Source organism: Megalops cyprinoides, chromosome 24 (assembly GCF_013368585.1).
Source record: "Megalops cyprinoides isolate fMegCyp1 chromosome 24, fMegCyp1.pri, whole genome shotgun sequence".
Lineage (NCBI taxonomy): Eukaryota > Metazoa > Chordata > Actinopteri > Elopiformes > Megalopidae > Megalops > Megalops cyprinoides.
The window spans coordinates 9,731,340-9,759,128 of record NC_050606.1 but is presented as its reverse complement, the minus strand read 5'-3'; the positions used below and the strand labels follow the sequence as shown (position 1 = coordinate 9,759,128).

The following is a 27,789-nucleotide window of genomic DNA, read 5'->3' as shown; positions in this document are numbered from 1 at the left end:
ATCGCGTCCACGCGCTCACTCCGTCACCCCACCCACCCCCCACCAAAAAAAACACAAACAAAAACAATGTGCTTCCCAACACGGACGAGCCCTGCTGGGCACAGAGATAAAAAAAAAACAAAACAAAAAAAAAAACGTGCATGTTAAAAACGACATGATTAGGATTGGTCTTAAAGCCAACTGGAAACTCCCCCCTGTTCACTACAAAGTACACGGAAAAAGAAAGTTAATAAAATCTATCAACTACACATCCAAGGTCCTTCTCTAAGTGAAATCTTCTGACCCTAATGAGATGCCCACTCAGAGCAGGCAGTGTTACGACTGTATCAATAGCTGAGTTCTGTACACCCAACACACTAGCTTGAGAACTCTATAAAAGATGCATGCAAAGCATGACCGCCACTTCGAAAGAATCTAAAACCGACTGAATCTAGAATCCTATTGGCCATCTAATATCAGAGTGAGAACAGCCTCTGTTAAAAGCATACCGAAGTGCTGAATGGGCAAGGTCAAGGACAGGACAAGCATGTGTTCCACCCCCATTCCAACGGAATACACGCTCGCGTATGCAGGTGTACAGAATTCAGTAACAACGCATCTACCCTCGTTCGTGATCATACAGTACATTAACTGGTTGAATACCTGGCAACAGAGTGTGATTTGAAAATATCCAAGCAGCTTTCATCTGTTCGGCTGGAATCGTTTCCTTTTCCATGTAGTTTTTGATTTATTTTTTTTTCCTTAATAATGTTCACGACCTCAGCCTCCATGGGATTGTGCAACAAGTGCCCTGCTCTGCATACACATATCGGTGAGCGTCTGAGCAGTTTCACACCCAAACCCCAAACACCCACGTTAGGGAAAACACCTACAGTACAGGTCCATTTCAAACTGTACAGGGGGAACAGTAGTGTTTAGTGTATTCCATTCAACCCTTTAACCGAGCTTATCAAATCTACCCAGAAAGAACTTTACAACCCCCTAACACAGGAAATGTACATAAATTAGGCTAGGATTTTTCTGCTAGGATTCCTTTTTTTTCTTTTTTTTCTCTTGAAAACCTGTGACATACATTCAACTTGGCACAGTGCGGACTAATCTTTAAGACATGAATGACGACAACCTGTGCAATGAAACCGAGCTACGCTTTAGAGTCACATGTTTTTTTTTTTTTTTTTTAATCTTTTTTCTTTTTTTTTTTTGTTTTTGCGAGACGTCTAGATTGCACTTAGCATCTTTTTTTGATGGAATTTTGTGTTTTTTTTTGTTTTGTAAGGAAATCAATTGCATTTAGGAAAAAAAAAACAATAAGGGTAGAACTGTACAGGCCAGGTATATTTATATAATATATATATTTATATATTTAAAATTCCCCCCGTGTCTCCTGCTGGGAGGAGCTCGTTGTAATGGAATGACGGGTCTCTCGCGTGATATCCGCGTCTTCATCTTTGATTATGTTCGGTCTTCAGCAGCTGGGGGGAGGGAAAGAGAAAGAGAGGAGGGAGTCATTTTTAGAAAGCATGACAGGAAGGAACCTCCAGGCATTATGAAACCAGGCTAACATCATCAGGAGTACAACTCCTGACAGAGCTACACGAATCAATGCTGGTTATTAAAACTGTAAAGGCAGCTAGTACTACTGCCAATGACTTCCAGTTCAAAGTGAGAAGGCTTGTGACTAAAACTCGTTCAATGTTACAATGCTGCTTGTCACTCATTCTGCCTACATATGCTGCTGCAAATCAGGTCCAGACATACTCAGGTCTGTTACTCTTTCTCCATATGGAGCAGTCAGTTGACTGTACAAGAGCAAATGTACTGTTAAAATAAACACTCTAAGCCAGGGCCGTGTGCTGTACTGGTCCGTCTGCCCAAACCACACCTGTGTATGAGTTTCGCTGTGCTGCGTGGCACACCTGTGTTTGCCCCCTGGTGTCCCTAAAAGGCCTCAACACCTGCTCTGAAGGAACCACTGTCTTCATGAGGCTTCCAGACCAACCAATGACAGGCTGCTTCTCCCCAGCTCTGAGGTTAATGACCTCTCAGAGAATGGAAGGTAAATTCCATTGGAATTTGTTCACATAGGACTTCACTACAGTAGCCTTTTCATAATGAGGCTGGCTTTCAGGTTCAGGCTCTGAAAACCGCAGCTGCAAAGCAGTTAGCTACACCTGTCTGTAGGGATTAAGACTATGGGGACTCACCAAGAACGGGCAAAAAAAACAGGCTTAAAACTGACTCCGCGGGTTTTAAAGGCATGCAGGGCGGCTCTGAGAAAATTCAACCTAGGAAAGCATCTGGTTTGCCTCTTAAGGGCCATTTATCTCCAAATAAACATTACCATTTGGGGTTAACTTAATCTAGGGATTCATTGTAAAAAATGCCCTCTTTCCTCAAATGCTGACACTGTGTGCAATTTCTCTACACATCCTCCCATGTAGGTGTGTTCCTCCTCCTCCCCATTTTACATAAGCTTCAGAACATGCTTCAGACATGCTCTGCCACTAGGGGGCGATCCACTGAAACCTGCACACACACAAAGCTGGCACTGCCTAAGAGTCAGGGTGAAAACCACCACGGCTGCACGACTAGCTAAGTTCAGCAACAGGAATCCCTGAACAGAAGCTGTCATACACCCGGATGAGATGGGTGACTGCAGGCCCCTGAGAGACAGGGCGAGGGCGGCGATGGGCCTCACTTCTTTTCCTGCTTGGCTCCCCCGCCTCCCCGGATGGCCACGGTCTGGCTGTTCTGGTAGAAGCCCCCGCCGCTGCGGTTCACGTTGGGGTGGGTGGGAGACGCCACCGGGGGCTGGCCGGGGCGAATGGGCTTGGCTGTGGATGGAAAGACGACAACGCTCTGTTACGGAGAGTCCCAACGGAACCACATGAGATCAGTCAATCAGCTTGAGGGATGACTGCATTTAATACTGAAATCCATATGAAATGACTGGTGGGAAGAAACTAAGCGGAAATAACGTACAGCAATACATCAGTTCCCAATATCTACAACCCACTTAACAAAAGTGGGCAGGGTGCTCAGGTCAGAACTAACATACACTGAGGTGGCCTGGATCAGTGTAAGCATTTTCCACACAGTTTCTGGGCTGAGCACTTGGGCCAGGTGAGCTGACCCTGGATCAGCGGCTACGATGCAGGACACCCACCGATCTGCGCGGAGTGCCCCCTCCTGGCCATGTTCTTGGCCCTGACGGCCTCTTTGATGCGGTCCACCTCCTGCTGGTAGCGCTTGCGGTCGCGCGCCGCGTTCTCTTTGGCCTCCTTCAGAGCAGACTCCAGCGCCTTGACCCGCTCAGCCGTAGCCCGAAGACGTTTCTCCAGTTTAGGAAGCTCACAGCGCAGGTCTGCATTATCACGTACCAGCTGGAGGGGGGGGGGGGACAGAGCACCATCGTCACCGTGGTTTCACAGACTCCCCGCTCAGGTCACAGTCGCCCCGTGAGGGTCACAGGGACTTTTAGGGTGATAACAGCACAACGGTTTTCCCCTCCGAGTCATGCTCGGCTGGCTGCTCTCTCTGCACGCACCGACACGCAGGTGGGTTCTGCCTTTACCTGCTTGTGCACTTTAGTGAGCTGCTCAAGGTTGTTCTCCAGAAAGGAAATTTTCTGCTTCTGGGCAGCACTCCCCCCAGTGTCGTCCGAGTCCATCTCTGCACTCTGAGGACACACAGAGAGCACCATCTGTCAATCACGTGTGTCTCCTAGACAACAGGTCATACAAGCTTACGCTCCCTGTTGGTGCAAGGGCGAAATTAAATGATGATGTCCAATCTCTGCTTTTACCATGGTACTGCACGTGACTTCCCGTCCTCAGGGAGCTGTGAGTTCACTACCTCCCCTGTTGAGCAGTAATAGGGCGTTACTCTAAGAAAAGCCTTTTTCGGTGCCGTTACCTTTTTGACTCTAGTTGCCAAGTCTTGAACAAACAGTTTCCTCAGGTTGTGCAGAGTCTGCAGCTCCTTGGCCTGGCAGGGGACACAGAGGGGGGGGGTGTTGGGAATGGGTGACAGGGGGAAGGAGAGGACCGTGAGAACCACCTCCCCCCACACAGAGAGAAATCCCAGCATTCAGTGCTTCCAGAGCAGAGACACTCACCACAGTCTCCTCCAGACCCTTCAGGTCCTGCCGGGCCTGCTCCCTCCTGTCCTGCATCACCCTGCACACAGACGCGTCCGCACCCACACATCAGTGCACAAACCTCACACCCTTACAACAATCACCCCTCCCTGAATATACTCCCACCAAGCCTGCCCACAATCTGCCACCACCTTCACTTCCTGTCCAGATTGAAGGTCTAAAGATTCAGACCTGATTCCACAGCTGTAGCCCTACACCTGGTAGCATAATGGTAGGGTCAACTTACTCAGTGAAAATCGCCTTCTGATAACTTTTGTTATTCATGGATTATTCAGGTATGATTCCACTGACTTCAGAAAGGCTCTGAAAGCTGTCTGTGAATAAGCTAACAGAGTATAAGCAGGACTTGCAGCGCCCCCTATAGGAGAGGAGGAGACCTACGTGAGCTCGTGCAGCTTGCGGCTCTTCTCCTGGTCGGCCGACTTGAGCTTCTCGTGCTCCACCCTCAGACGCTCCTGCTCCAGCATGATCTTCTGGTTCAGGCTGCGGGACACAGGGCACAGTGAGGACCCAGGAGGCACACAGAGCCAATGTACACAGCTGTGAGGGAACCCAACAATGCTGGGATACGGCAGGGTGAGAGGAGAGAATGTGCAGGAGGGTGGAGACAGACGCCAATGGGGCAGCGGTGTAGCACAGTGGTAAGGAGCAGGGCTCGTAACCAAAAGGTTGCCGGTTCAATTCCCCAGTGGGGGCTCTGCTGCTGCACCCCTAGACAAGGTACTTAACCCATAATGCCTCTGTCAATATCCAGCTGTATAAATGGATAACATGCAAAAACTGCAACCTATGCAAGTCGCCCCGGATAAGAGCGTCTGCTAAATGACAGTAATGTAATGTAATGTAAATGGGGGAGACAACAGATGAGGGCGGAGATACGGCTACAGGGCAGGGACCTGGTATAAGGGAAGGGACAGCATGTGAAGGCAGAGACAATGTACAAAGACGGAGACAGAGCGTGAGGGCAGAACAGGGACCAGGGTGCGGGGGGAAAAAAGCACAGGAGCAGCGCAGAGACTGCGCCACCATTAATAAGAGCACCAGCGGAGGCAGCCTTACTCCTGCAGCTCAGTGATGAGCTTCTCCTTCTTGTCCAGCTCGTCTCGCAGGCTGCTGATCTGCTTCTGGTGGGCCTCGCGGTGACTCTGGATCTGCTGCTCCACAGCTTCCTGCAGTCCACACAATACGGAAGCCATTCATCATCACTCACTTCCTGTAAATCTCTACTCATCCACTATACACTTCCTGTACATCACTTGTGCTAGCACACGCTTCCCGTGAGTCTTATCTAATGCCTCTACACATAGCTGCCTGTAGTCTGTCCATAGAGTGAAGGATCCATTGATGCTACACAGGTTCAATAGCTCTCCCATTCATTACTTGTGTGTATGTGCTCAATGACAAAAATGCACATACAAGATAACAGAGCTCTTCGCAATATCACTGAGCTGCTTTAAACTAACCTATGAGTACCAAGATTATTCAACTATAATAAAACTATTCCCATTTCCAGCTGAGTCACCTATTCTGTTGTCAAAGCACATACCTTAGCACATACACATATACATACAGCACATACCTTAACTTCATTGGCAGTCTGAATCTCATTCTCCTTCTCCATGGCATGGACTTTCTCTGCAAACGCAAAACACCATACGGTTATATTCACTTTCACCACTAGGGGTGAGACAGACAGTGTGACATCACAATCCCTCCCACCGACCACATGATTGGCCCCTCATAGTTAAAGCAGAGATTGGCCTTAAAGATCAGGCTGCACAGACTGCACAAAGGCTCGAGGGCGGGTTCGGGGTGGGGTGGGGGCGTACCCTGGGCGCTGAGCTTCACCAGCTCCTCGTTCAGGGAGTCCACGTTCTCCTCCAGCTGCCGCTTCTTCTGCTCCACGTTCTGCAGGTACTCCGTCAGGGACTTGATCTTTGCCTCGTGCTGCGGGACGGCAGAAGGGACTCAATATAACCGTGTCACTGTGCGGTTTATACCCCTCCAGGGGAGGAGCCAACGCTTACAGGGAGCAACAACCTGCCTTACTGCAAAAACTCACTGATTTATAATTATCAATCATAATCGCAATCACAGCCTCAGCCCGTCACCTGAATAAGTGATGATAGTAGAGTTTCATATTAGGATTTACATTTTTAATATTTTACTTTACGACCCATATTAATCAGAAGCTCTGACTGAAGGTTAACTGCAAGGCAATGTATAATAAAATGGGTGAAATTATAAAAATGATGATATAAGGAAGCCTTTCTAACAGACGGATGTGGTGACAGACTGTGGCAGCACTGAAGCGCCTCGGTGATGAGGCTGACAGACAGGAGTAATCGCTCCCGCCTCCGGGGGGGGGTCCGTTACCTGGGAGATACGCAGCTGGCAGGCGGCCAGCTCCTTCTCGTTCTCGTCCATCTTCTTGTTGCTCTCAGTCTGCGTGCTCTCCAGCTGCTTGCAGCGCTTCACCATGCTCTTCACCTCCGACTTCATCTTGCTGATGTAGAGGCGCGCCACCGTGAACTCCTCGTCGATCAGCCCGCTGCCCTCGTGCTGCTGCGGGGGCGGGGAGGGGGAGGAGTCCGGGGGCGGGGTTAGTACTTTGATTGGCAGGGGCGTGTGAGCACTCAGCTGTGCGAACGTGAAATCTCGGCCGGCGCAGACGCTTACCTTGATGTCGTTGCTGCCCACTGCGATGCCGATTTCGGCCAGGTCTTTCAGGAGAGACGACATCATCTCCGTGACCCTCTTCTTCTGGTGGTTCGTCATCTCTTTCAGCTTCTGCAGCTCTGAGTCGATGGAGGTCAGAATGGTCTGGGGACAGAAAGGATGAAGTGTTGAGGTGCTGAAGATGTGAAGATCCCACCGCTTCAAAACCAGCGCGCTATGGTGTAGCCAGGAGCTGCCAAAAAGCTCTTTATTTAAGACTAAATGTGTTTACACCGCAAGTTCTAGGGCCAGGGATGTGGAAGGATTTACAACGAACAGTGTAATTCAGTAGGGCGGCGGTGTAGCATGAGGGTAAGGAGCAGAACCCGTACAGAACGCTGTGGGCGCAGTTTGAGCAGAGAACCTGCCCTGCTCCCTCACCGATTTCTGGTTGAGCTCCTCGCTCAGCGCTTCGAACTCCTTGGTCTTGTCCTCCACCTCCTGGCTCTTCTGGTCGTAGTTGACGGCCAGCTCCTCCAGGGCCTGAAGCACCTCCTTCACCTCCTCCTTGGAGGCTTCGTTCTCTGCCTGCAGCCGGTTGAGCTCCGCCTGCAGGTTCTCGTGGTCACGCCGGGAGGAGGCCAGTAGCTGTGGGGACATGGACACACACACATCAACATACACACTACAATGAGGAGCAGATCACAGGCTGACCAGACGTTGCATAGGGAAACAAAGTATTCTTCTGTGTATATGCCCACAGTGCTGTGGTGTGTGGTGTATAAGCCCACAGCGCTGTGGTGTGCGGTGTATAAGCCCACAGCGCCGTGGTGTGCGGTGTATAAGCCCACAGCGCCGTGGTGTGCGGTGTATAAGCCCACAGCGCCGTGGTGTGCGGTGTATAAACCCACAGCGCCGTGGTGTGCGGTGTATAAGCCCACAGCGCCGTGGTGTGCGGTGTATAAACCCACAGCGCCGTGGTGTGCGGTGTATAAGCCCACAGCGCCGTGGTGTGCGGTGTATAAGCCCACAGCACCGTGGTGTGCGGTGTATAAGCCCACAGCGCTGTGGTGTGCGGTGTATAAACCCACAGTGCTGTGGTGTGTGGTGTATAAACCCACAGCGCTGTGGTGTGCGGTATATATGCCCACAGTGTCTTGGTGTGCGGTGTATAAGCCCACAGCGCTGTGGTGTGCGGTGTATAAACCCACAGCGCTGTGGTGTGCGGTATATATGCCCACAGTGTCTTGGTGTGTGGTGTATAAGCCCACAGTGCTGTGGTGTGTGGTGTATAAGCCCACAGCACTGTGGTGTGCGGTATATATGCCCACAGTGTCTTGGTGTGCGGTGTATAAGCCCACAGCGCTGTGGTGTGCGGTGTATAAGCCCACAGCGCTGTGGTGTGCGGTATATATGCCCACAGTGTCTTGGTGTGTGGTGTATAAGCAACACTCACCTCTTCCTGCTCCAGCATCTGCTGCTTCAGCTTCTCCGCCAGCTGGCTCTGCTGATTGATCTCATCGTCCTGCCCAGAGAGCACAGCAGAGCACAGAGATTACCCAGAGTCACACACGGTCAATGGTGCTCAACACAGGGAGACTTCTGGGACTGAACCTTCCCAATTTAGTTACTGCAGATTAGATCGATATTTTGAGACTCTGTTAGCACTTAAGAACAAAGTGGACTCAGATGGGGACTAACAGTATTTTAAAATACTGTTACATTTGCGAAATGAAGCATGTAGCTAGTGATGAATATTAACTGTGCCATTTTCATTGTTTAAATGTACACTGCCTCATTGAGCAGAAAGAGAGATTCCGGCAAGATGTTATTCATCAGAGGGAGTCAGGTGTGTTCCTGGTGGCCTCAAGGGGGCGCTCTAACCTTGTCGTCCAGCTGCTTGTAGAGCTTGGCCAGCTCCGCCTCGCACTTCTCCTTCTCCGCGTCAGTGAGCCGCACCCCGGGCACTCCGGGCGTGGAGGCCGACTTCTCGTTATTGACCATGTTGTCCAGGGCCAGGACCTCCGCGTTGGCCTTCTCCTTATCGAACTGCTCCTCCACCGGCACGCTTTCACCTGCAGGGGGCGGCAGCATTCACAAAGTTAGCTCAACGAATGACACGACCACGGTCCAGAATGTAACTCATCCCGGGCCACAGTGGATTTCAGTACCGCACGGCCTCATACGCCAACAAGCGTGACGCGGTTTCGGCACGCGCCGCGTCTCCCGGTTCGCTCACCGTTCCGCCATCGGTTGAGCTCGTTCTCCAGCCAGGTGATGGTGTTGCGGAGGGTCTTGTTCCTCTCCTTCTCCCTCTCGTACTTCTTCTTCCACTGCTCGGCCGTCAGCTCCACGTTCACGCTCACCGTGTTCTTAATCGTCTTCGCTCTGGCGTGAGGAAAAACCGGACGTTACGTTTGTGAACACAGACAAAGTTATCCTTTAAAAAAGCAACTGGAAAAGCCAGATGAAAGGGCTGTAATTATATGTCTAAATATCTGCTGTAAATGTGCGATGGGGCCTTTTGTATTCCAAGGTGGTTTACTGTGAGTATTGCTCTGCAGTTTTGAGTCAGTGGTGTGTGTGTGTGTGTGTGTGTGTGTGTGTGTGTGTGTGTGTATGTTCGGCTGTTGAACCCCTGGGCTCACCTTTGGCCGAACATGAGTGTGGACTTGGTCTCAGCTTCGTTGAAGGAGGAGGGGGAGCAGCAGATGACTATGGTGGTCCTGCAGTTCCCCCCGAGGGAGTCCTGAAGGATTCTGGTCATTTTGCTGTCTCTGTATGGAACGTAGGTCTGAAAAGGAAGTTTAATGAGGGAGTGAGGGGAAGTCAAAACACACAAATACAAAGAAGCACACACACATACACAGGCACACAAATATACAGACAGACACACACGCACACACACAAACACACATGTACAGACACGCACACACACACTCATTCCGTCAAAGCAAGCACATGGGGTTGCACTAGGACACCTCCTTTCACCTTAAAAAAACTTGCTTCAAAAGCCTGAAGGTGCTTCACACAGCATCTGAGAATGTCCTGAGACAGACTGTCTGACTGAGTTTAATGCCATCATGTTGCACTCACACTTACAGCAATCTAACCCATTAAAACATATGCCTGTACAACTGAGGCAGCTCACTGCTCAAGGCAGTATTTGTTCCAAATTCTCACCACAATTAAGGGTTTATTTTCTTTATACTGAATGTCAATCAAACTAGAGTAAATACCCATTCCAGCTTCCATCTCCAGATAAAATTTACATTCATGTTGTGCTCGTTTATACATTTACAATAAACTGAATGTGTTATCCATGCCAACATTTTGAAATATGCAATAATGTAGCTGACCACCGCCAGATTTTTTTATATGCCAATCTAAACAGGTGAGCATTCCAGTGCAAAGACTGTGATACAGTGAAACAAAGACCACATTCTCGCTCTCTCTCTCTCTCTCACACCCATGCATACAAAGCAGCGGACCACTCACAGTGCCTTCTGCCAGGGCAGAGATGACGTTGCCGAGCGCCGACAGTGACTTGTTGATGTTCTTTGCCTCGTCCAAGACGGCTCCCTCAGCTCCGGTTTTACTGACCTGCAGGTGCAACGGCATATTGGTGTCAGCAGAGGGTGCTCACGCTCAACAACATCGCATTCAGGGTGATGCCCTTTCACTTCTCTCATCACTCCCAGAGGGCTACTTGTGCAGAGTTTGCTAACTTAGTTGCAGTTTCTGAACAAAACAGTCCTGAACTGAACAGTTTTAATATGATTTGCAAACAAATGAATGTATAAACCTAACCCTCTGATAGCCCATATGTCTTGTCTATATGTATGTATAAAATGAACCAATAATAATTCATGGAATAACCTTGTCTCAGTGCCCTTTAAATTGCACAGTGCCAGCAAGAATACAGCAATTGCATATACATACACATTTGGCCAAGTGGACAACCAGACCTAACGCCTCCCGAGACCTGAGTTACTCCGGTAATATTAGGACTCATCAGTAACACATAAATGTTGCTGCTGTAGTTCTGGGGCTCAGGTGCAGAGGCATTAAAAGCACAGCCCCTTCCAGTCGCCCATGGGCACTGAGACCCCCCCACTCCACCCCCCTCCCCCGTACCTTCTCACTCCCCGCCAGGTCCACCAGGTAGAGCTTGCCGCTCAGCTTCTGCTCAGTCTGGGTGTTCTCCTGCTTGACGTTGATGAGGAAGATGCTGTGACTTCTGGAGCTGTGCTCGTTCATGTCTGAGAAGCAGAGAGAGCCCAGGGTTACAGCCAGACAGAAAGAAAAGCTTCCATTCATTACTGTGGCTCTGAATTTCAGCAGAGCTCGGTTAAAGAGGACAAACATGTAGGATTCCGTAGGTGGCCGTGTGTACAGGAATACACTCAGGGGAACGACATAATGGTCTCTATCATGTAACGCACAATGACCTCTGGTTTCAGGAGCACCTGAAATGCGATGCTTGAAATGCATTTATGTTTTGGAAAAGCTGTTGTGGTTTGCATGCGATATGCACATACCGATAAAAAGTTACACGATACGACCGCTTTTTTTGCCACAGCTAAAATTAGGCCTTAACTGCTCAACACGTGAGCCGAGTCTTAAAGCAGACAATGGCAAATCATGGAGATGAGCGTAGGAAATGAAACCCTTTTCAAGAGCAATTAGAAAATGAGGAAATGATTACAAAGAACATTATGAAGAACATTACAAATCTCTTCCTAAGGAGATGAGATGAGGAGAAGATACTGAGTCGTCAGAACAGCCAGTAGAGGGCGGGGCTCGGCTCGGCCGATCACGTGGTACTTACTCGTTACGGCGACGTGCCGGTTGGATTTTCCTTCATCGATAGTGTCCATGACCTCCTCCGGGCTGCAGACGAAGCGCTCGGTGCACCCCTGAAGTCAGAGCACAGCTCTCAGACAGTACAAAGCAACGTCCACATCGCCTCACTGCAAACGGAAAGCGGAGCACCGCATTTCTCTTACCATTACATGACATTAATTTAGCAGAGGCTGTTATCCAGAGCGACTTCCACCACAAAAGAACAGAAGTGCATCCATCCTTTATACTCAATAAAAAGAAGTGGAGGTGTATGATATATTTCACACTATAAAGGGCAATACCTAGGAGGACTGTGGAGGGAATTTTATGTTCTGCAAACAGAACTACGTGGAAAAAAGGTGGAAATTATTTACAAGTAACGGTCACGCTAACCCGAGGAAGCACTTCTCGACACAGGCAGATATAACCGCTGGGAATAATTTGCTCAGATTTGTGGAGGAGTGGGGGTCTTAGGCATCCTTCAGTGACAAATTCAATCAAGACTATGAACTAAGGACAAGCTTAGATGGAAGAAATCACCAGATTATCATTTAGCACATAAGCGCTTATTTACATGAGTCTGGCAGCACAGAAGAGGCCTTTTGATGTGTGCTGTAAGTCAGTCTTACCTTCACATAGGGGACTCTGTTTTTGTCTTCATGTACTGAAAGGTTAGTCTTCGACACTGGCAGAGAGAGGAGCAATGTCATTATCGTTATTTTTATTTTGTGCATATTAATAACTTTACAAGCCAAGGGATCACCAGATCACTCAACATGAATTTCCATTTTCTTTCATTGAAACATTACATTTTAGTAATTCCAGTATAACATCTGAGATGGGAGATCCAAAGACCTACCATCCAAAAGGTCCCTAATTTTGTCCAAGTAAATTTCAAAATATGAAACCTGCAACCAAAAAAAATCCCGTTAAGTCTTGTAATCATTTTCAACAGCTTCAACACATTGCCAACTACCATTCCATACTGTTCAAATCACTTTACAGGTCCGTTCCAGATTAAAGTAACGCATCCATAGGTGTAACTGGATGTAAGGCAGTGCTCTACGTGGCAGATCAGTTCAGAAGTGAGACGTAGGCCTGCATACCTTGATATGAAACTCCAGGTTCTCGTCCATAGCGTAAATGTAGTTAAAAATGTCTTGGACAATTCTCGGGATGATGCCCATCCCGTCTGTGTCATGGAGGTTACCCTAAAAACAGCACGACTCCATTATATTTTTCGCAATTCATCGACGCAGATACACATTATCACTGATGTTCAGCTTCAGAGTTTGATAGATTGATGCAACTGAATATTTGTCATGAGGACTAAGCTATTCGATCATTACATGCATCATGCATTTTCAGACAAGCATTTCTGCCATATGCACGCAAAAACATGTCTAAACTCTTACCTCCATTGTGTGCGTTTTACCAGAGGATGTTTGTCCATAGGCAAATATTGTCCCATTATATCCCTCAAGAACATCTGCAGAATGCAAGAATGTAATCAGTCATTGCAAGCTTAACTGAATTTTATGTCAGTACATTTTTGCTGCATACATAAATACATACACACCTACATACATACATACACACACATACACGCACTAACTGCCCTTAGTTAGTCAAGACATAGGCCCCGTTAGTAAGACATCCTGAATAAAAAGGGCAGAACATATTCTCTGCTGTCTGGCTGATCATAATAAGTCAAACATCATCAGTAAGCTTTTAGATGCTTTACCATGTTATCTCTACCATCAAAGGACATAGCGTCACTGCTATCCAAAGTGCAACCAACATTACTAGAGAATTAACAGGATTTTATCAAGCGTAAAGTTTCAGAATAACATTAGAATTCCTCCATGCTTGAGATGCGTTCTGCTGAACACATTCCCATTAAGCAGAGCATCATTCAGCCATGCTGAGCGCACTGTACCTTTAACGATCTTCTGGGCGCATGCGTTGTACACTTGCTCCTGTGTGGTGTTGGACTGGAACACTCTGTCGAACACGTAGGGCTTTCCCTGCGAGAGGCAAGCGCAGAGTTTGAGTCAGAGTGACAGGTGAGCACAGCAAACAGGGTTCAAAAGGACAGGAAAGGATCACGAGGTTGTTAATTCTCTTGAGAAACATCCTTTCAAGAACAGTGCGTATGCTCTCCATCACATTTCCCGTCAAGCAGTGGAAGTCTGTCACTGTGCTGTCACACAGCGCAGGTCCAAATACAAACAGCGCCGCGTACGGCGAAATTAACCATTTTAAAAACCTGTGAGGAACTGTGATTGAACACTATGCTTCAGCTTAGCCTAATCACCTAAAATCAGACCAGAGGACCAGAGCACAAGACCCTCTCGGAGTCAGCCACGAGCACGCTCATTCTTGTCCAAGCTCCTCATCTATGGTGCAAGTTTCATGACTGTTCCTGCATTTCCCATGAGCCACTGCACTGACAAGACAATAATACCCCATGCAGTACTGGACACTGCTCTCCTCTAAGCGATTATTTCAAAACGAGCACTGCACATTGAAAAAGCACAGTAAGACAAACATACTCACTGAATAAGTGGACATATCTTGGAATGAGAATCTATATAGGACATGGGCTGAACTACACAGAACTTCTCTCCAATAAGCAGCTCCTCTATCCAAGCGAGAGGGGATTCCTGGAAGCAGCTTCTATTGACAGACCTCCGCTCTGATCAAAGTTAAGCCAGCAGAGCCATCAATAGCTACTGCTACCACACACATATTTTTCTATGGGGGACAAGAATGAAAGTTTGGTATTTAGTATTTTGTGTTTAATGGCACAGGGATGTTTGGCTATGCACACTTTTAATAGCTAAATAACTAGCAACATTTAAAGTGATGACAGCAAAAAAGAGCCTCTGTTCCATCCGCCTTTCCTACAGCTTTAGCACTCAGTCAGAGTTCACTAAACCCAGCCCTGGCCTGCCTGCATTCAGGCCAGCAGCAGATTCTGGAGCCAGTGCTAAACCTGTATAGAGGAACCAGACAGCACTGTTCCCGGGCCAGTGAAAGCAGCGCAGTTCCAGCACATAACTGGGAAAAGAGCCCTGCAGGTGAGACAGGACACGCCCCTCACCTGAGGGCAGGGGGTGTGGCTCTATCTGTCACCGCCCCATGCCCCGCCCCCTGACACCTCCTGACTGTCAGCGCAGAGGAGACTTCCCAGTGTCCTCACAGGAGCAGCTGCCAATCCGCAGGCTCCAAAGCCAGAGATATCACACGATGCAGAATTACACCACGAGACAGAGGTTGTAAACTCTTCGCAGGAACAAAAGGTCAAAGCTACGGAAAAACTCCGCCTTGTGAACTTCAATTGTCAGTGCCGTTTTAGCGCCTTGCTGCTGTACACGTGGTATCTCGATGCCTGATTGCTTATGATAAAGCCCAGCCAGCTCAGCTACCAGCAGAAAGGTGCTCTGACCAGGCAAAAGAACAGTGACCAGAGACGGTCACAGTGACCCCTGGGAGGATGGGCCCACCTGCCCGGAGGGCGTGGCTAAGCACAGCTGCAGATGGCAGAGGCATGATGGCGTGGGTGGGGCCGCGGATGCCGCTGCCCACCTGCTGACGAGCTCAGGGAGAGCAACTGCGCTCCTCACAGGCCCCGCACCACACAGCTGTCTGACAGCGACAGCAGCGGCACAAACGGCGGGCGCTTTGTCAGGAGCACAGACTGCCCCTCCCAGACACCCAGGCTGCCTCCGAACACACCCCCCCCCCTACAATCCTACACATCCTACAATGAATCTGAGTTTCACCTCAATCCCTGCCCCCTGACCCCTCTAGTATTCCATGTTTATTTTACATGTCGTACTGTGATATATTTTGGATAGTGGCGGATGTATGGTAATATACGTGGCTTTCAGGGTCTAATCAGATTGCACAAGTTAATTTGTGGTGGGGCTCAAATAGTGTTATGCTCACACTCACTGGTCTGGGAATGTTGTCGGCCTGGTCTCTCATTTAATTTGAATGGATACACTTATGTTCTCTTGTGCTGGAAGTCACTCTGGATAAGAACGTCTGCTTAATGCATTAAATGTAACGTAATGAAGCGGGGGCCCTGTAGGGGTGTCCCGTACAGTGGCTTCCCTGCTGGGGTCAGTGGCAGCCTTGGGCAGGCTCTCTTATCACTGACCTCCTTTCCTGCTTGTAAATGGAGCCGCCATGCCCTGCTTCCTCTCAGTAAAGAGAGGGGCTAAAACATGCCCTTCCTCCACGCCTTCCCATCAGGCACTGCACCGCCCCCTGTCACAGGGAACAGGAAGCGCCCCGTAACTAGAGCAAAGCTGTATGTAAACAATGACAGCAGCATGGGTAAGTGGACGCCCTTTCTCACGGCCGGCTGCGATGACAGCCACCGGGCTCCTCTTTCTGCTGCCACGCCCCTCTGCTCGGCCCCCTCCCTGCTCCCGAAATGAGATCACAGGAACCGTAACCTGAGACACGTGCGCTGTGAGCTCACCGGCCCTCAGGCCACCTCTCTGCTCCTGGTTTTCCCTTCCTCCTCCTCTTCTTCCTCTTCCTTGTCTCCTCATCTAATTCAATTTTCCAAAAAACATTTTTAGTTTAGCGGACATGGCGTGTCCAGATTATATAGCTCAGTCAACTGCCATTTGAACGAAAGCCCTGCAGTTCCCTACCATGTTTATGACTGCATTTATGGGACACATAAAGCCACAGTATCAATAATTCTGCTAATGACCATGCGCTCCTTCTTTTTAACTCTAACGTCCCGCAGAATACAACGGCTCTGTGCTGTCAGAGTGCATAAATGCACATGTGCAGAACACAGCACTCTGTCCACTTCTGAACTGACCCCGGATCAGCGCAGGTCGCTACCTCTATGACAAGTGGTTGCGTGTCCCCGCCTCGGGGGCCAACAGCCCTGTCATCACCGTGTCAGCTGGCCTAGCTGGCAGTCACAAGACAGGCAGCTGCCCCGACGGGGCCTGGGGGCCGCGGGGGCTCCGGTGTGCGGGAAACTGCCGCTGAGAACCGGCCCTGTCTGACGCAAGCCGCCGCAACGCCACATCGGGGCAACGACCTCTGAACCTTTTTACTGCCGCTGCTTTCATAAACCCGAGTTATGCTTCAACCAAAGAGGCTGCTCTGCAACACGTTAACAATGGGGAAATGCAGAATTAAGCACGAAGATTTACATGAAAATGAATGCGGGTCCGAACTCAATGGCAGGCTACTGCTGTGTATTCTGAGATTGTGAGAAAGCTGCTGGTGTATCGGTCTGACGGGCGATGGTTCCGTCTCCCTGTGCTGTGATCTGCACGGACGTCCTTTTTCCTGTGTTCACAGCAATGCTGCATCACTGAGACAGCTGCGTTTTAAAGTGAGCACTGGAAGCCATGAGGTAAAGCGCCTCGTGAACGTGTCTGCGTTATGTTAGAGCCGGCAGTAAAAATCTGAGCGCGCTGGAGCGGCTGGCTGTAAAATCCTTCATATTCATGACATCACGCTGCATTCACTTCCTTTATGAATTTAATCGCCAAATGACCTCACTCCGTGAAATTTTCCATGAAATTTTGACCATGTTGTGAGCGTTCAGAGGCAGCTGGGGATGCCCAAAACCACAGTACAGTGACCGCCCGTATGGTCATTCAGGTCACATGCTCACACTGTAGGCGACTCATACAGGGGTTAACATTCGCCATCACTGACTGATTTCCGGCAGAAATCTAAACCAAACTGTTGCCTTTTTAACCCAAACAAGCATCTGCCCCAGCCACCACCCTCATAAATCACTGTGACCTGCTTAATGTCATCACTGACAGCCAACAATAAGGCCAGCAGCATGCAGTACCAAAAGCTGTCACTGGCTTTCATGTCTGCACGACAGAGAGAACCTAATCCGATTTTTTCCCAGGTTTGATCACTCACATGAAGTAACTTGCAGTCAGCTTTGAAACCGTGTTGCTATTTACACTGTAATTATAGTCTCTGAATAGCTTCAGAGCTGTCAAATATGTCACCAATTCTAATATTCACATAAAAAACAACAGCAACAACAGCTTCATACTTGAAGCGTGACTGTGACAGGTGATAATCATCATATATATACACAGTTTGGTGACACATGAGAAAGTTTCTATGAATTATCCTCATTACTTTACCTGCTGCTGCGTGTATGTTTTGCTGTGTTATTAATAACTACCCCTCTTTGGGGTGAAATTAATAATTTTATATCTGGTGAACAGAATGGTTTTCAGAAGGAGCTGCCTAGATAACATTACCTTCATTAAATTTGCCTGGAGCTGGACTGGAGTTGGAATGGAACCCAAAAGTTGACACATTTTATGAAAACCTCTCTAATTTGAGTTAGGAACTCCAGATATCTGTTTCTGGAAAGCACAAGTCATTACAAGTCAATTAAGGTGCTAGCCATAATGGTAAAATTTAAACTGAGCAAGTACTTCCCTTTAGGTTGGCTTTTGCCAGTTCGCAAGTTGAAAGGGAATTTTTTAAAATAAATTACAGTGACCTCTGAGCTCAACGTGTCCAAAACCAGAAGATGATATTTTTATTCTATAATTTACTGACCACCAACCTGGTGCACCTGGCATACACCTGTCTGTCAATACCTATGAAATAAGGAGCGTGGCAGCTTCCAACAATTCTCGACAACAGCGTTTATTTCTGTTTGACACGCATGTTTCATACTCCTCTCTACTCAGAAAAGCTTCTGCCAGGTAGGTTGCATGGTAACGGGGGCAGCTGGGAAAAATGCCATTAAAAAGGCCTGCTGGCGTGAAAGCTCTGCTGTGAAGGTGCCCATCAGGGCAGGTCTCATTAGCGCTCAGGATCTAATCAGCACCAGTGTCTAACCAGCTCCTGCCCCCTGAGACCCAATCACAGCTTTTTAATTTCCCTGCTCCACTGGCACCACAGCAGGCAGGGCCAGGGTCGGTTCTACCCCACCACCCAGGTGTCTTTCGGAGGACTGGTTATTTCAGGCCCCGTCACGAGGTCACCTTTCCAGGAGGACGCAACTCCAAAAGCCCCCTAATAAAGCTAAACAAAGCATCGGCTATCAAGCCCTATATCCTGTGCCCAGTCCTCATGAGTGGTGTGAGGTTCCCACTGTAAATAAGATCTCATTTCATACCCTGTGCTGCATGTTGATTTAAATACATCCACATTTCCATTGGCCACCGAGTGACAGGTGACAGCAGGGGAAAAACAAAACAGCCAATGACAGAACAGCTTCAAACCCTGACAAAACAATTAGCCTTTCATGCAGCAGGCCTCTCCCATTAGGCAGGGGCGATTAATTAACCTACTTACAACAGTCTCCACCTGTTATTATGTGAAAAATACATTGTAAACCAACTCATTCACCCTCTCTTTATATACTGAATACAAAATCTCCTTTACATGACAGGAACCTCTCGTTATGATCCATCTGACATGCTTTATTGTACTATTGTACAGACTGTGCTCCCTCTGCCAGCAACACACTGAACATGCTCAGGTTGTTTTGTAATCCCAGATTATAAACAAGAGAAAATTGCTGGTTAAGGGGAACGCTGTATTCACTAAGCTCTCTGTGTCAATTAGACCACAAGTGACAGCCAGTGGCTTAATGCTGTTTATTCCATAGCAAATTAACCTACATTTTGAACGCCTTTTCCAATAATGTGACTGGAACCAAGATTAAGAATGATTTTTTTTTCCCTCAAACATCACACTCTATGCAAATGTACTGGCACAATTCTGATGGCCAGCTTCTCTGGTTAAACCCATTTTATGAGTTGTCCACTCACACATCCCTGGAAATAAAACTGGAATAGCAAAGGCCCTTCCGGGCCACAGAAACAGAAGCACATCACAATCTAAAATAAACCCCTTTACTAACAGTTATGGAAAAGTGTCCAGTCACTTAACGTCTGCTGTCATGCCTTTGCTTGGAGGCTCTGTTCAGTGTCGTGTGAACTGTGTTTTGATCAGGCTCTTAAAGTCATAGACACCTGCCTTAGAGAACACAAACTGTGAAGCTTTCTCTGTTCTTTGGCAAATAAGACAGGAACTGAACTCTTATGGTGCTTTAGTAAGTCTGTCATCTTCGAAGAGAACCATTATGGAAGTAGGCCTACAGACTACTACTAGGCCCACAGATAAAGCAGTTATGAAACACTACATTTCAAGACCTAATAAAGGGACAAAATTGACCCTTTAATGCAAATTTCATCAAAAAATAGAAAAAGGATGTCTAATAGCAGTGTTGAATATCCACTCCATTTATTTAATAACTGCTTCGCTCTGCTATATGACAGCACCATGAACAACCCAGCTAGGCTTACATATTTACATTATCTAGTGACCGATGAGATGGTCGCCAAAGCTAGCTAACAAAAACTGACTGAGATGCAATATTGTCAGACAAAGAGTCCAAATTTGGTTCAAACATTATCCTCCCATGACAGTTTATACAGACTAAGATTCAACATTTTAATATGGCTAATTCACAGAATACTGAAACTGAAGTGGACCCCACAATGACAGTGGATAATGCTGGGGTGTCAGGTTCTGACCCCTAATAATTTAACAACTCCATTTCAGGTCCTTCCAAACCCCTTGGAGTCATTTCCTTGGTTGGCCATGTTCAGCAGGCTCATTAAAAGTGTTGATGGTGGTCGGCCATTTTTCACACCAGTATCCCACTCTGTTACCAATACACATCTAATTCGGTTATGAAACAGGCCTACTATCCAATCTGACAACTATAACTCCAAGGTAATTCAGCTGACATGGTCACAAACAAGCACATGACCCATAAATACACGATTTTAGAGTCACATTTTGAAAAAAAGGGAAAGAAAGAAAGAGGGAAATTTGCAGGAACTCAGTGTGTCTTTATTTAACTTCCCTGTGTCGTGCTTACAAAGGGTCTGGGAGCTGGGCATAAAGAACAGCCTAATTTTTCAGTACTATTCACAAAGTCAGGTAAACAACATTACACTTCTGTCCTTGTGGGATGTTTTCCCTCCGAAGCTTGCTCTGCACTGCCCATATGACTGAGAAGTCCAATCACTGGCAGAGTGCTGTTGCTGTTTGTGGGAACTCACTGGAAGCAGAGCCTACTGGCTTAGCTGAGGAGTCAGGCCTGTACCTGCTGCACACCTCTGAGTACCAGAGACTGAAGTTTCCCTTCCTACCAGTCATGGGGCTTCCCCATTGGCTGAACCCAGAGTTGCCAAATCCAGCCTGACATTTGACAAAACACTGCCAAACACAGCCAAACCACCGCCAAACTACAGAAAAGGAAATGTGGCTGTTTTCTGTGGAACGCTGCACTGATGTGATCTTTTAGCGTGCGAGTGACAGGGCTGTACTGGAGACATGAATAATTCACCCCTGCTGCTGCTATTCTGGCAATCTGCTGCTGAGCTCATGCACACAGCACACCTGCACTTTGTACTGAAAGCAGGTCTGCATGAGACAGCGTGATGTCATCTGGGAATAAGAGAAGGCAACCCAAACTAGGGCCAAGTGAAACTGTTTTCTCAGTTTTAAATTTTCCATCTACATTTTCCATTTTACTAGTAAAAATGTTTTACAGAATTTTTTGGTAAATAATAGGAAGAACATGTGGCATTTTTACTGAAAAATCTTAAACTGGCAAAAGAACTATTCATAACAGAATGAAAATTTGAGCATAATGAAATAATAGTTCTGCACTGTCTCTCTTAATTCCTGCAGTGTTAAAGATGTGGGCTACATTTAAATGCTTCTATGCAACTATAGCAGAACACTAGTCCCCCCACATTCAGAAAAATAAGTGGGATACTCAGCTGCCCTGAACTTTGCCAACAGAGCCATATATCTGAGTTTCTTTACTGCTTTCATTGGACATTCTTCCAAACATGACTGAGGTCACTAACTAGCTTGCTACATATGCAATAGGTGTGTGCAACAAGTTAATGCATCTGCACCATAGCATCATGCGACGTTGCTAACTGACTGAGCGCTTGCTCAAGGACCCGTGCTTCACTCCTGTAATCGAGGGCAGAGATGGCTTTGTTAGGGCGCTCGGGATTTACAACATGTTTGTGGCCAGACGGACTTAGTGGCGATTCCTCGATATACCAAATTCCGCGATAAACCCCAGATTCTATTAAAACCCCAGTTTTCTCCGATCGTTCTCCGAGTTAATGCGGCCCCATGAAGCACCCGAGTCCGAGTCTCGCCAAACATACTGAACCTTATTTAAGACTGAATGAAGAATACAAAGATACAACACTGGCCCAAACATACAGTAGAGGATCACCTCCATTTAAGAATGCTCCTTTTCACATCCAAAGAGAAGTCAAGCCTGCAAACGTGAATGCCAACTGACACAATGTGGTGCCACTGGCCAAAGTGACAGCAGCGGATGGAGTGAGCATTCAGCAGCTGTGGTGTGTAGCTATAATGGGAGTGGGAAAAATCACTCCAGTCTGCTGCAGAGCCTTTATGACCACCAGGCCTACTACAATCACTGGAGCAGAACCGTCTAATAAAAGAAGCGACAACTTGTGCCATCTCCATTTGTGTGGCGCATCACAGCCTCTGGGGCCGACCCATCTCCGGGCTGTGTGGTGGGGGGGTCCCCCGGCTGTTTCCCAGGCTACCAGCCTTGCCTCCGATTGGTGGGTGGGTCAGGGTTACGGGTTGCAGGGCGAGACGCGCAGGGGGGATTACCGGACAGAGTTTGCCCTCATCTCAAAACCCCAGGGGTTTAAGGCCTGCTGTTATTAAAATAGCAGCAGCAGCTACTCAAGACGGTGAAAACAAAAGATCCCCAGACACCGAGATACGCCTCGACGACACAAAGAGATTCCAGCCACCGTGAACGCTAGCTGAGAAAATTCCCCAAACTCCCAGAGAAAGGAAATGAGCTAGTGCCATTCCGCTGAAAAGCAAGACTGGACTAAGAGATGCTCCACTGGTCAGTGCCTGATCAAATGACATGGTTTTTCGCCCCCACCTACATCAATATCAGGAACTGTGTAAATGATCACACAGCACACCAGAATAGAGGCCTGTGGGATGCATATGTGCCTCATGTAACAAAGCCGTCTGAGTAACAGCACAGTAACATTTGAGTAAGAGAAGTGCATTTGATACCTTTAGAGACATTTCTTGAGGACAAAGAGAAGCTGAAGAGATGTTCCTGCAGGACATAACTTCAAAAGGCCGCCTGGGGTTGTCCTGTAGGAGCATGTTTGATTCACTGTACCATTTGGACATCTGCCTCAGCGTGGCCAGGCACGCTGAACCCCATGTTCCCTACGCCTCCTTTTCAAATTTAACACAGCCGTTTTCCAGAAAATGCACAATTAATTTCAATCTCTCATTCATCCTAAATGTCAAATGAGCAATGGAAGGTGACCTATTTTTTTTCCAGAGAAAAGCCCAGGTTGTTGTCTAAGCCCAAAGATTTCCTGAATCACACTGACAAAGAGAACAAACAGGCACGGAACAGTTTTCATATAACAGAGAAATCTCTGTAAACCACAATTTATAGGCTTTGGAGAATAAGATATCGTGATTTACATGCTAAGCACACCATGACACAATGGCTGCTCTATACATTCTGCTGTGTTCGAGGTGTGTCCTGCAATTCAAAGTCCATGAACAACAGAAGGATTTTGTTTCCGCTTAAACATAATGGTTAACCATCATTTTATCACATTCGCTGACTCTCATGCTTTTTTGTTAACTTCCAGAACACTGTTTTTGAAAATAAGCTAAGCGTTTAGGAAGGCCAGTGGCTTTCATTCTGTGACTTGAAAACTCCAAGATGCAACACAAAACACCAACCAGAAACTGGTCTAAACACAAACACTGCTTCATATGCCACCCTCAGATGAAACTAGCAAAACTTTCAAGGAACCAATGAATCATTGAGGAAGCTATGAAAAATCTTAGCTTCCCAGAAACCCATAAAACGCAAGCATAGATTCAGCTGAGGGTAAGTAACAAACCAAGGAACGTTTGGCTTACATTTTGCTTGTCCTTTCTAATGTATGTGACTACCTATAGCTTGACTACTGCTCTCCTTCTGAGAGGTTTGGTGAGAAGCCTGTTCGTTCCTGTGCTGAACTCTGAACACTCAGCACTATAACCACCCTGCAGACTGCAGTCCTGCCCAGCCAGGTATATATAAACCCACTCCATCAAAACCCATGATGTGCACGCAAACGTGCTGAAGGGTGGGTTTATGCACTCAGCGATGACAGCAGCATTACCATGTGAACAGCTGCTGTCAGGGTTCACACCTCTTATCACCGTCTCACACCTGGCCAAAGGAAAATTTCAATGCTTGCTTTACAGTGACATTTGCCATTGCAAAATGAGTGACGATCCATCAAGTTTCTGCAAAAGCTTGATTTACTATCAGTCACTATAGAACATTCACTGGAAGGTCTTGTTTTTTAGCATATAGCAAATATGGGCTAACCACTGCACAGACCTTCTCATGAAACACTTGATGTTGAACTTGATGGATTTCAAGAAGCTGCATGTGTATTTATTCTAAATTCTGTGGTGAAAAGTGCATTTGATTTGTCCAGACCGCAGTCGGGTTTTTAATCGCTATGAATGATGCTAGTAGCATCACACGCTGTGGGAAACACAAAGCCTTCATGAAAACATGGTAAAAGTCGAGGAGCAACTTTCTCCATTTGTTGACTGGTGATGTTTTGTTTTGGAAATGAACAAATGCACTCACAGGCCTGGAGCAGTCAGGGACCTTTTCACCAGACACACAGCATAAGGCTGGGGTGTTTCAGTAAACGCTTTAACCCTTAGAGCTGGACTGCTGCAGAGTAGCAGAAGGACTTACTCTTGCATTACCCCATAGACCACCAAAGAAAATCCACAGCTAATAAAGGCTAGCACAACACTAGAAGAAACGTATGTACTGCATCACATGTATGTGTGTGTGTATGTGTACGTTGTCAGTGTTACCAATGCTGGGAAAGAAGGTCGAAGACCACTGACCTCAGGAGGAAATTAGTCATAAAATTTTAATGATCTCTCATCCTGCAAACAAGGTGCATCCACAGCCGTATCTCCTTCAACTGGGTGCAGCATTCTGCCGTTTCATGGACGAATATGACACAAATCAGTTGTTCAAGGCCAGATGCAGATGCATGATGGGAAACTGTTGAAGTGTTGAAAGTGGTTTTCCCTGCTGTACACTCCTGCATTACTCCTCACTTTGTCAGAGGAATGCCATTATGCCCTGAGATTCTGTCATTGAAAGAGATGTGGTGAAACATAAGTAGTACCAGCTCACACAATGGCATTTCCTTCATTTGTTACAAACGGGTGCCGCCTAGTCCATTATCAACAAGCCCTCTCTCCCCTTATCAATCGGCAAAAATGTAAACCCCAAAGCGAGTTCATTTACCTACAGCAAACAAACTAAATGGAGCTGCTGACAACTCTTCTAATTACACACAGACCACAGCTGAGTAACCATGTACATTAAGACCATAAACATCTGGACTGCCTAGTTTGTGTGTTTTTCTTTTACGTTAAACACGAACATGTCACTAGATTTGGGTAATTGCTGGGATAGGGATTCTGTTTAATCCATGCAAAATGTATCTGAGTCTCAATTTGTACACGATGTAAATATTTCACAAAATTTTCTCCCACTGTTACCCAATATCACATATTCATAGAAAAATGCCCATGCATAACATGCAACATAAAGGGAACACTGCTGTGTAAAATGTATTATTCATAATGGAGGGAGAAATGCATTTCTGCTAATATGAAAGTTGCATATATATTATAGTATAGCGCCAAGGTTACAAACAAACGTGTCCACTTCCAATGAACATCATTCTCAAATCCAATAACAATAACCGTTAACAATATCAATTATCATACTTATACTGCCGACTCTCAACTGCTGTCTGTGTAAATATTTCAACAATCAGTAAGCCAGCTATCCTTGTGTACCTCCTCAAGGTTTTCTTTTCGACAGCTAGAAATGAACTGCATAACGGTTAGCTATATACAACGTGTGATTCCGTATAACACGTTTTCCTAAGGCTACATTAGCCGCTCTGTAATATTTGACTAGCTTCTGCAAGCTATCAGGAACACGACTACGTAAACAGACTTAACCAGCGCCCTGTTCGATGTAAGCCTTCATGACACCTGTCAAAATCACAATGGCGACAGCTTGAATGGTCAGCTAGCTAGCTAACTGTGTCATCGTCATTTTCAAACGACGTTTACATTTCAGGATGGTACATTATCCAGTACATTATCCAACATGGGGGGAAAATCGACATCAAACTCGGGTGGTGTTCTGCCCGTTTACAGAAATAGAGTTAACAGTTAATTGGCTAGCTATTCATTCAAAAAGAGAAACTTAATAAGGCAACAAATAATACATACTAGCTAGTCCCACTGTGCAGCCCGTATTAATTCGCATAAGGGCTACCAGCGTTAGCTGTTCGCCTATTATGTTCTACATTCATTAAAGTACAGAGCTGTGTTAGTTAGCTAGCTATGTTGTTAGCCAGCTACTCAGACTGTTAACTGCGACCCTTTGTTTTGAGTAGAGGAGTTACTAGGCCGTGACACGAACCCGACCAGCGTGCTTGCCAGCCAGACAGTAGCCAGCTCAGCGATCAAAGCCCGGCGGGGTGGACACAACTGGTGTCTGAATCGATTTTTTTGCAAAAACAATGCGCGCTAGCGTTAACTGTTGACCACTGTCTGGCTAACAAGCTGATACTTTCACGTCGTGTCATTGAGGGTAAACGGCACGGGTCGAGTCTGGCTGTCTGGTTAGCTAGCTAGCTAACAACATAAGACAGGTTACCTGGTTAGCTCGCTAGCTAACCAGTTAGCTTCCGGCTATCAGTTATTTGTGGAACGGGTGAATCATAAGCTTCACATTGCAGTGAGCTGATCTCCGTGTTAATATTTAATATGTTTTAAAAATAGATATCCCAGCAAGTGTGACTGCAAATTACGCGTGGGTGACTCTAGCCAACTGACGTTAATGGCTTGTGTGTAGCACTTCAGAAGTTCGCAGCCGCTAGCAGCAACGCTAGCTGTCATTAGATAAAATGAAGCTGAGCGGCAACGTATTACATAGCTAGCTCCAGGTTAAACCCGTCCACATAATTTAGATGAGAAACATTTGTCTGACACGTGATACACTGCTAAGATTAATACCAAGCTAGCTTGTTAGTTGTATACAAGGGACATGCATGCATAGCTAACTTAGACAGTAGCTACAGATGCCAATTCATTTGCTAGCCGACTACTTAGATGGCTAACGGAACATAAACGTTAACGGCTGGACAGCAGCAGTGTCCTTGCCTCGGCTAGCCCTGGCAAGCCGTTGGGAGGCATCAGGAGAAAGAGAAGCTGCAAAATTAACTAGATCGCAGACTTACCCCGATCACAACGTTGTCTTCACCTTGAAATTTCGGGATGTATTTGTCCCCTCTCATCACTTCAGAACTGTTCAACGGCCTGAATCGGCACATCACTTTAATCGTGCACTCCGCCGGGTCCGCCATCTTCCTGGCTTTCGGGATGGGAAACTCACAATAACAAACTAGATCCTGAAAGCTAGAACCGTCCCGGTGAAAGACGAGAGGAGACCGCGCCCCTCAACCCCTCGCTGGGTGTCGTGTAAGCGATTCCCCGTCGGCTTCTTGATTAATAAATCTCGCTATATTCTCCTAAGGTGGACGGGAATCACTTCCTCTCCAATATGGCAGTCATGATACCGGCGATTCTGTTGCTCTCTCTCGCTCGCTCTGTCTGTAGCTCGCAAATGCCCGGTGACGTCACCTCTGCAGATAATACCGATAGTAACAACGCAGCCTACGATGGAAGACCCGATCTAAAACAGCCAAGCCCACCCAGGCGAAACTTCACGCACGATGGATTCTACAAAATCATACGTTTATTAAACATTTTTCATCTTTTCCATAAAGGCACGGTAAACATGGCGATAATTACTTTCTAGTTTCCATCCCGAAGTTGTATTTCCCAGAAATATATTTCCCCGTTTATTTAGGTAATACCAGGTGCCTGACTTGGATAAGTTGATGTTA

At 47.0% G+C, this 27,789-nt stretch overlaps 1 protein-coding gene across 1 annotated transcript; it reads right to left on the bottom strand.

Annotated features, from left to right (window-relative positions):
• Window positions 1–142: 142 nt before the first annotated feature.
• LOC118771441 (kinesin-1 heavy chain) lies at window positions 143–27,503 on the bottom strand. The gene is made up of 26 exons (XM_036519440.1): window positions 27,121–27,503; window positions 13,602–13,689; window positions 13,078–13,151; window positions 12,769–12,873; window positions 12,522–12,570; window positions 12,292–12,347; window positions 11,649–11,736; window positions 10,955–11,079; window positions 10,316–10,420; window positions 9,466–9,611; window positions 9,057–9,205; window positions 8,702–8,892; window positions 8,274–8,342; window positions 7,259–7,465; window positions 6,839–6,982; window positions 6,536–6,724; window positions 5,989–6,106; window positions 5,739–5,794; window positions 5,219–5,328; window positions 4,541–4,642; window positions 4,118–4,178; window positions 3,916–3,987; window positions 3,575–3,679; window positions 3,167–3,383; window positions 2,699–2,834; window positions 143–1,472 (listed from the first exon to the last, which is right to left on the bottom strand). The coding sequence occupies exons 1-26, from the start codon at window positions 27,244–27,246 to the stop codon at window positions 1,466–1,468; spliced, it is 2,895 nt and encodes a 964-aa protein (XP_036375333.1). The 5' UTR covers window positions 27,247–27,503; the 3' UTR covers window positions 143–1,465.
• Between the last annotated feature and the right edge of the window lie 286 nt (window positions 27,504–27,789).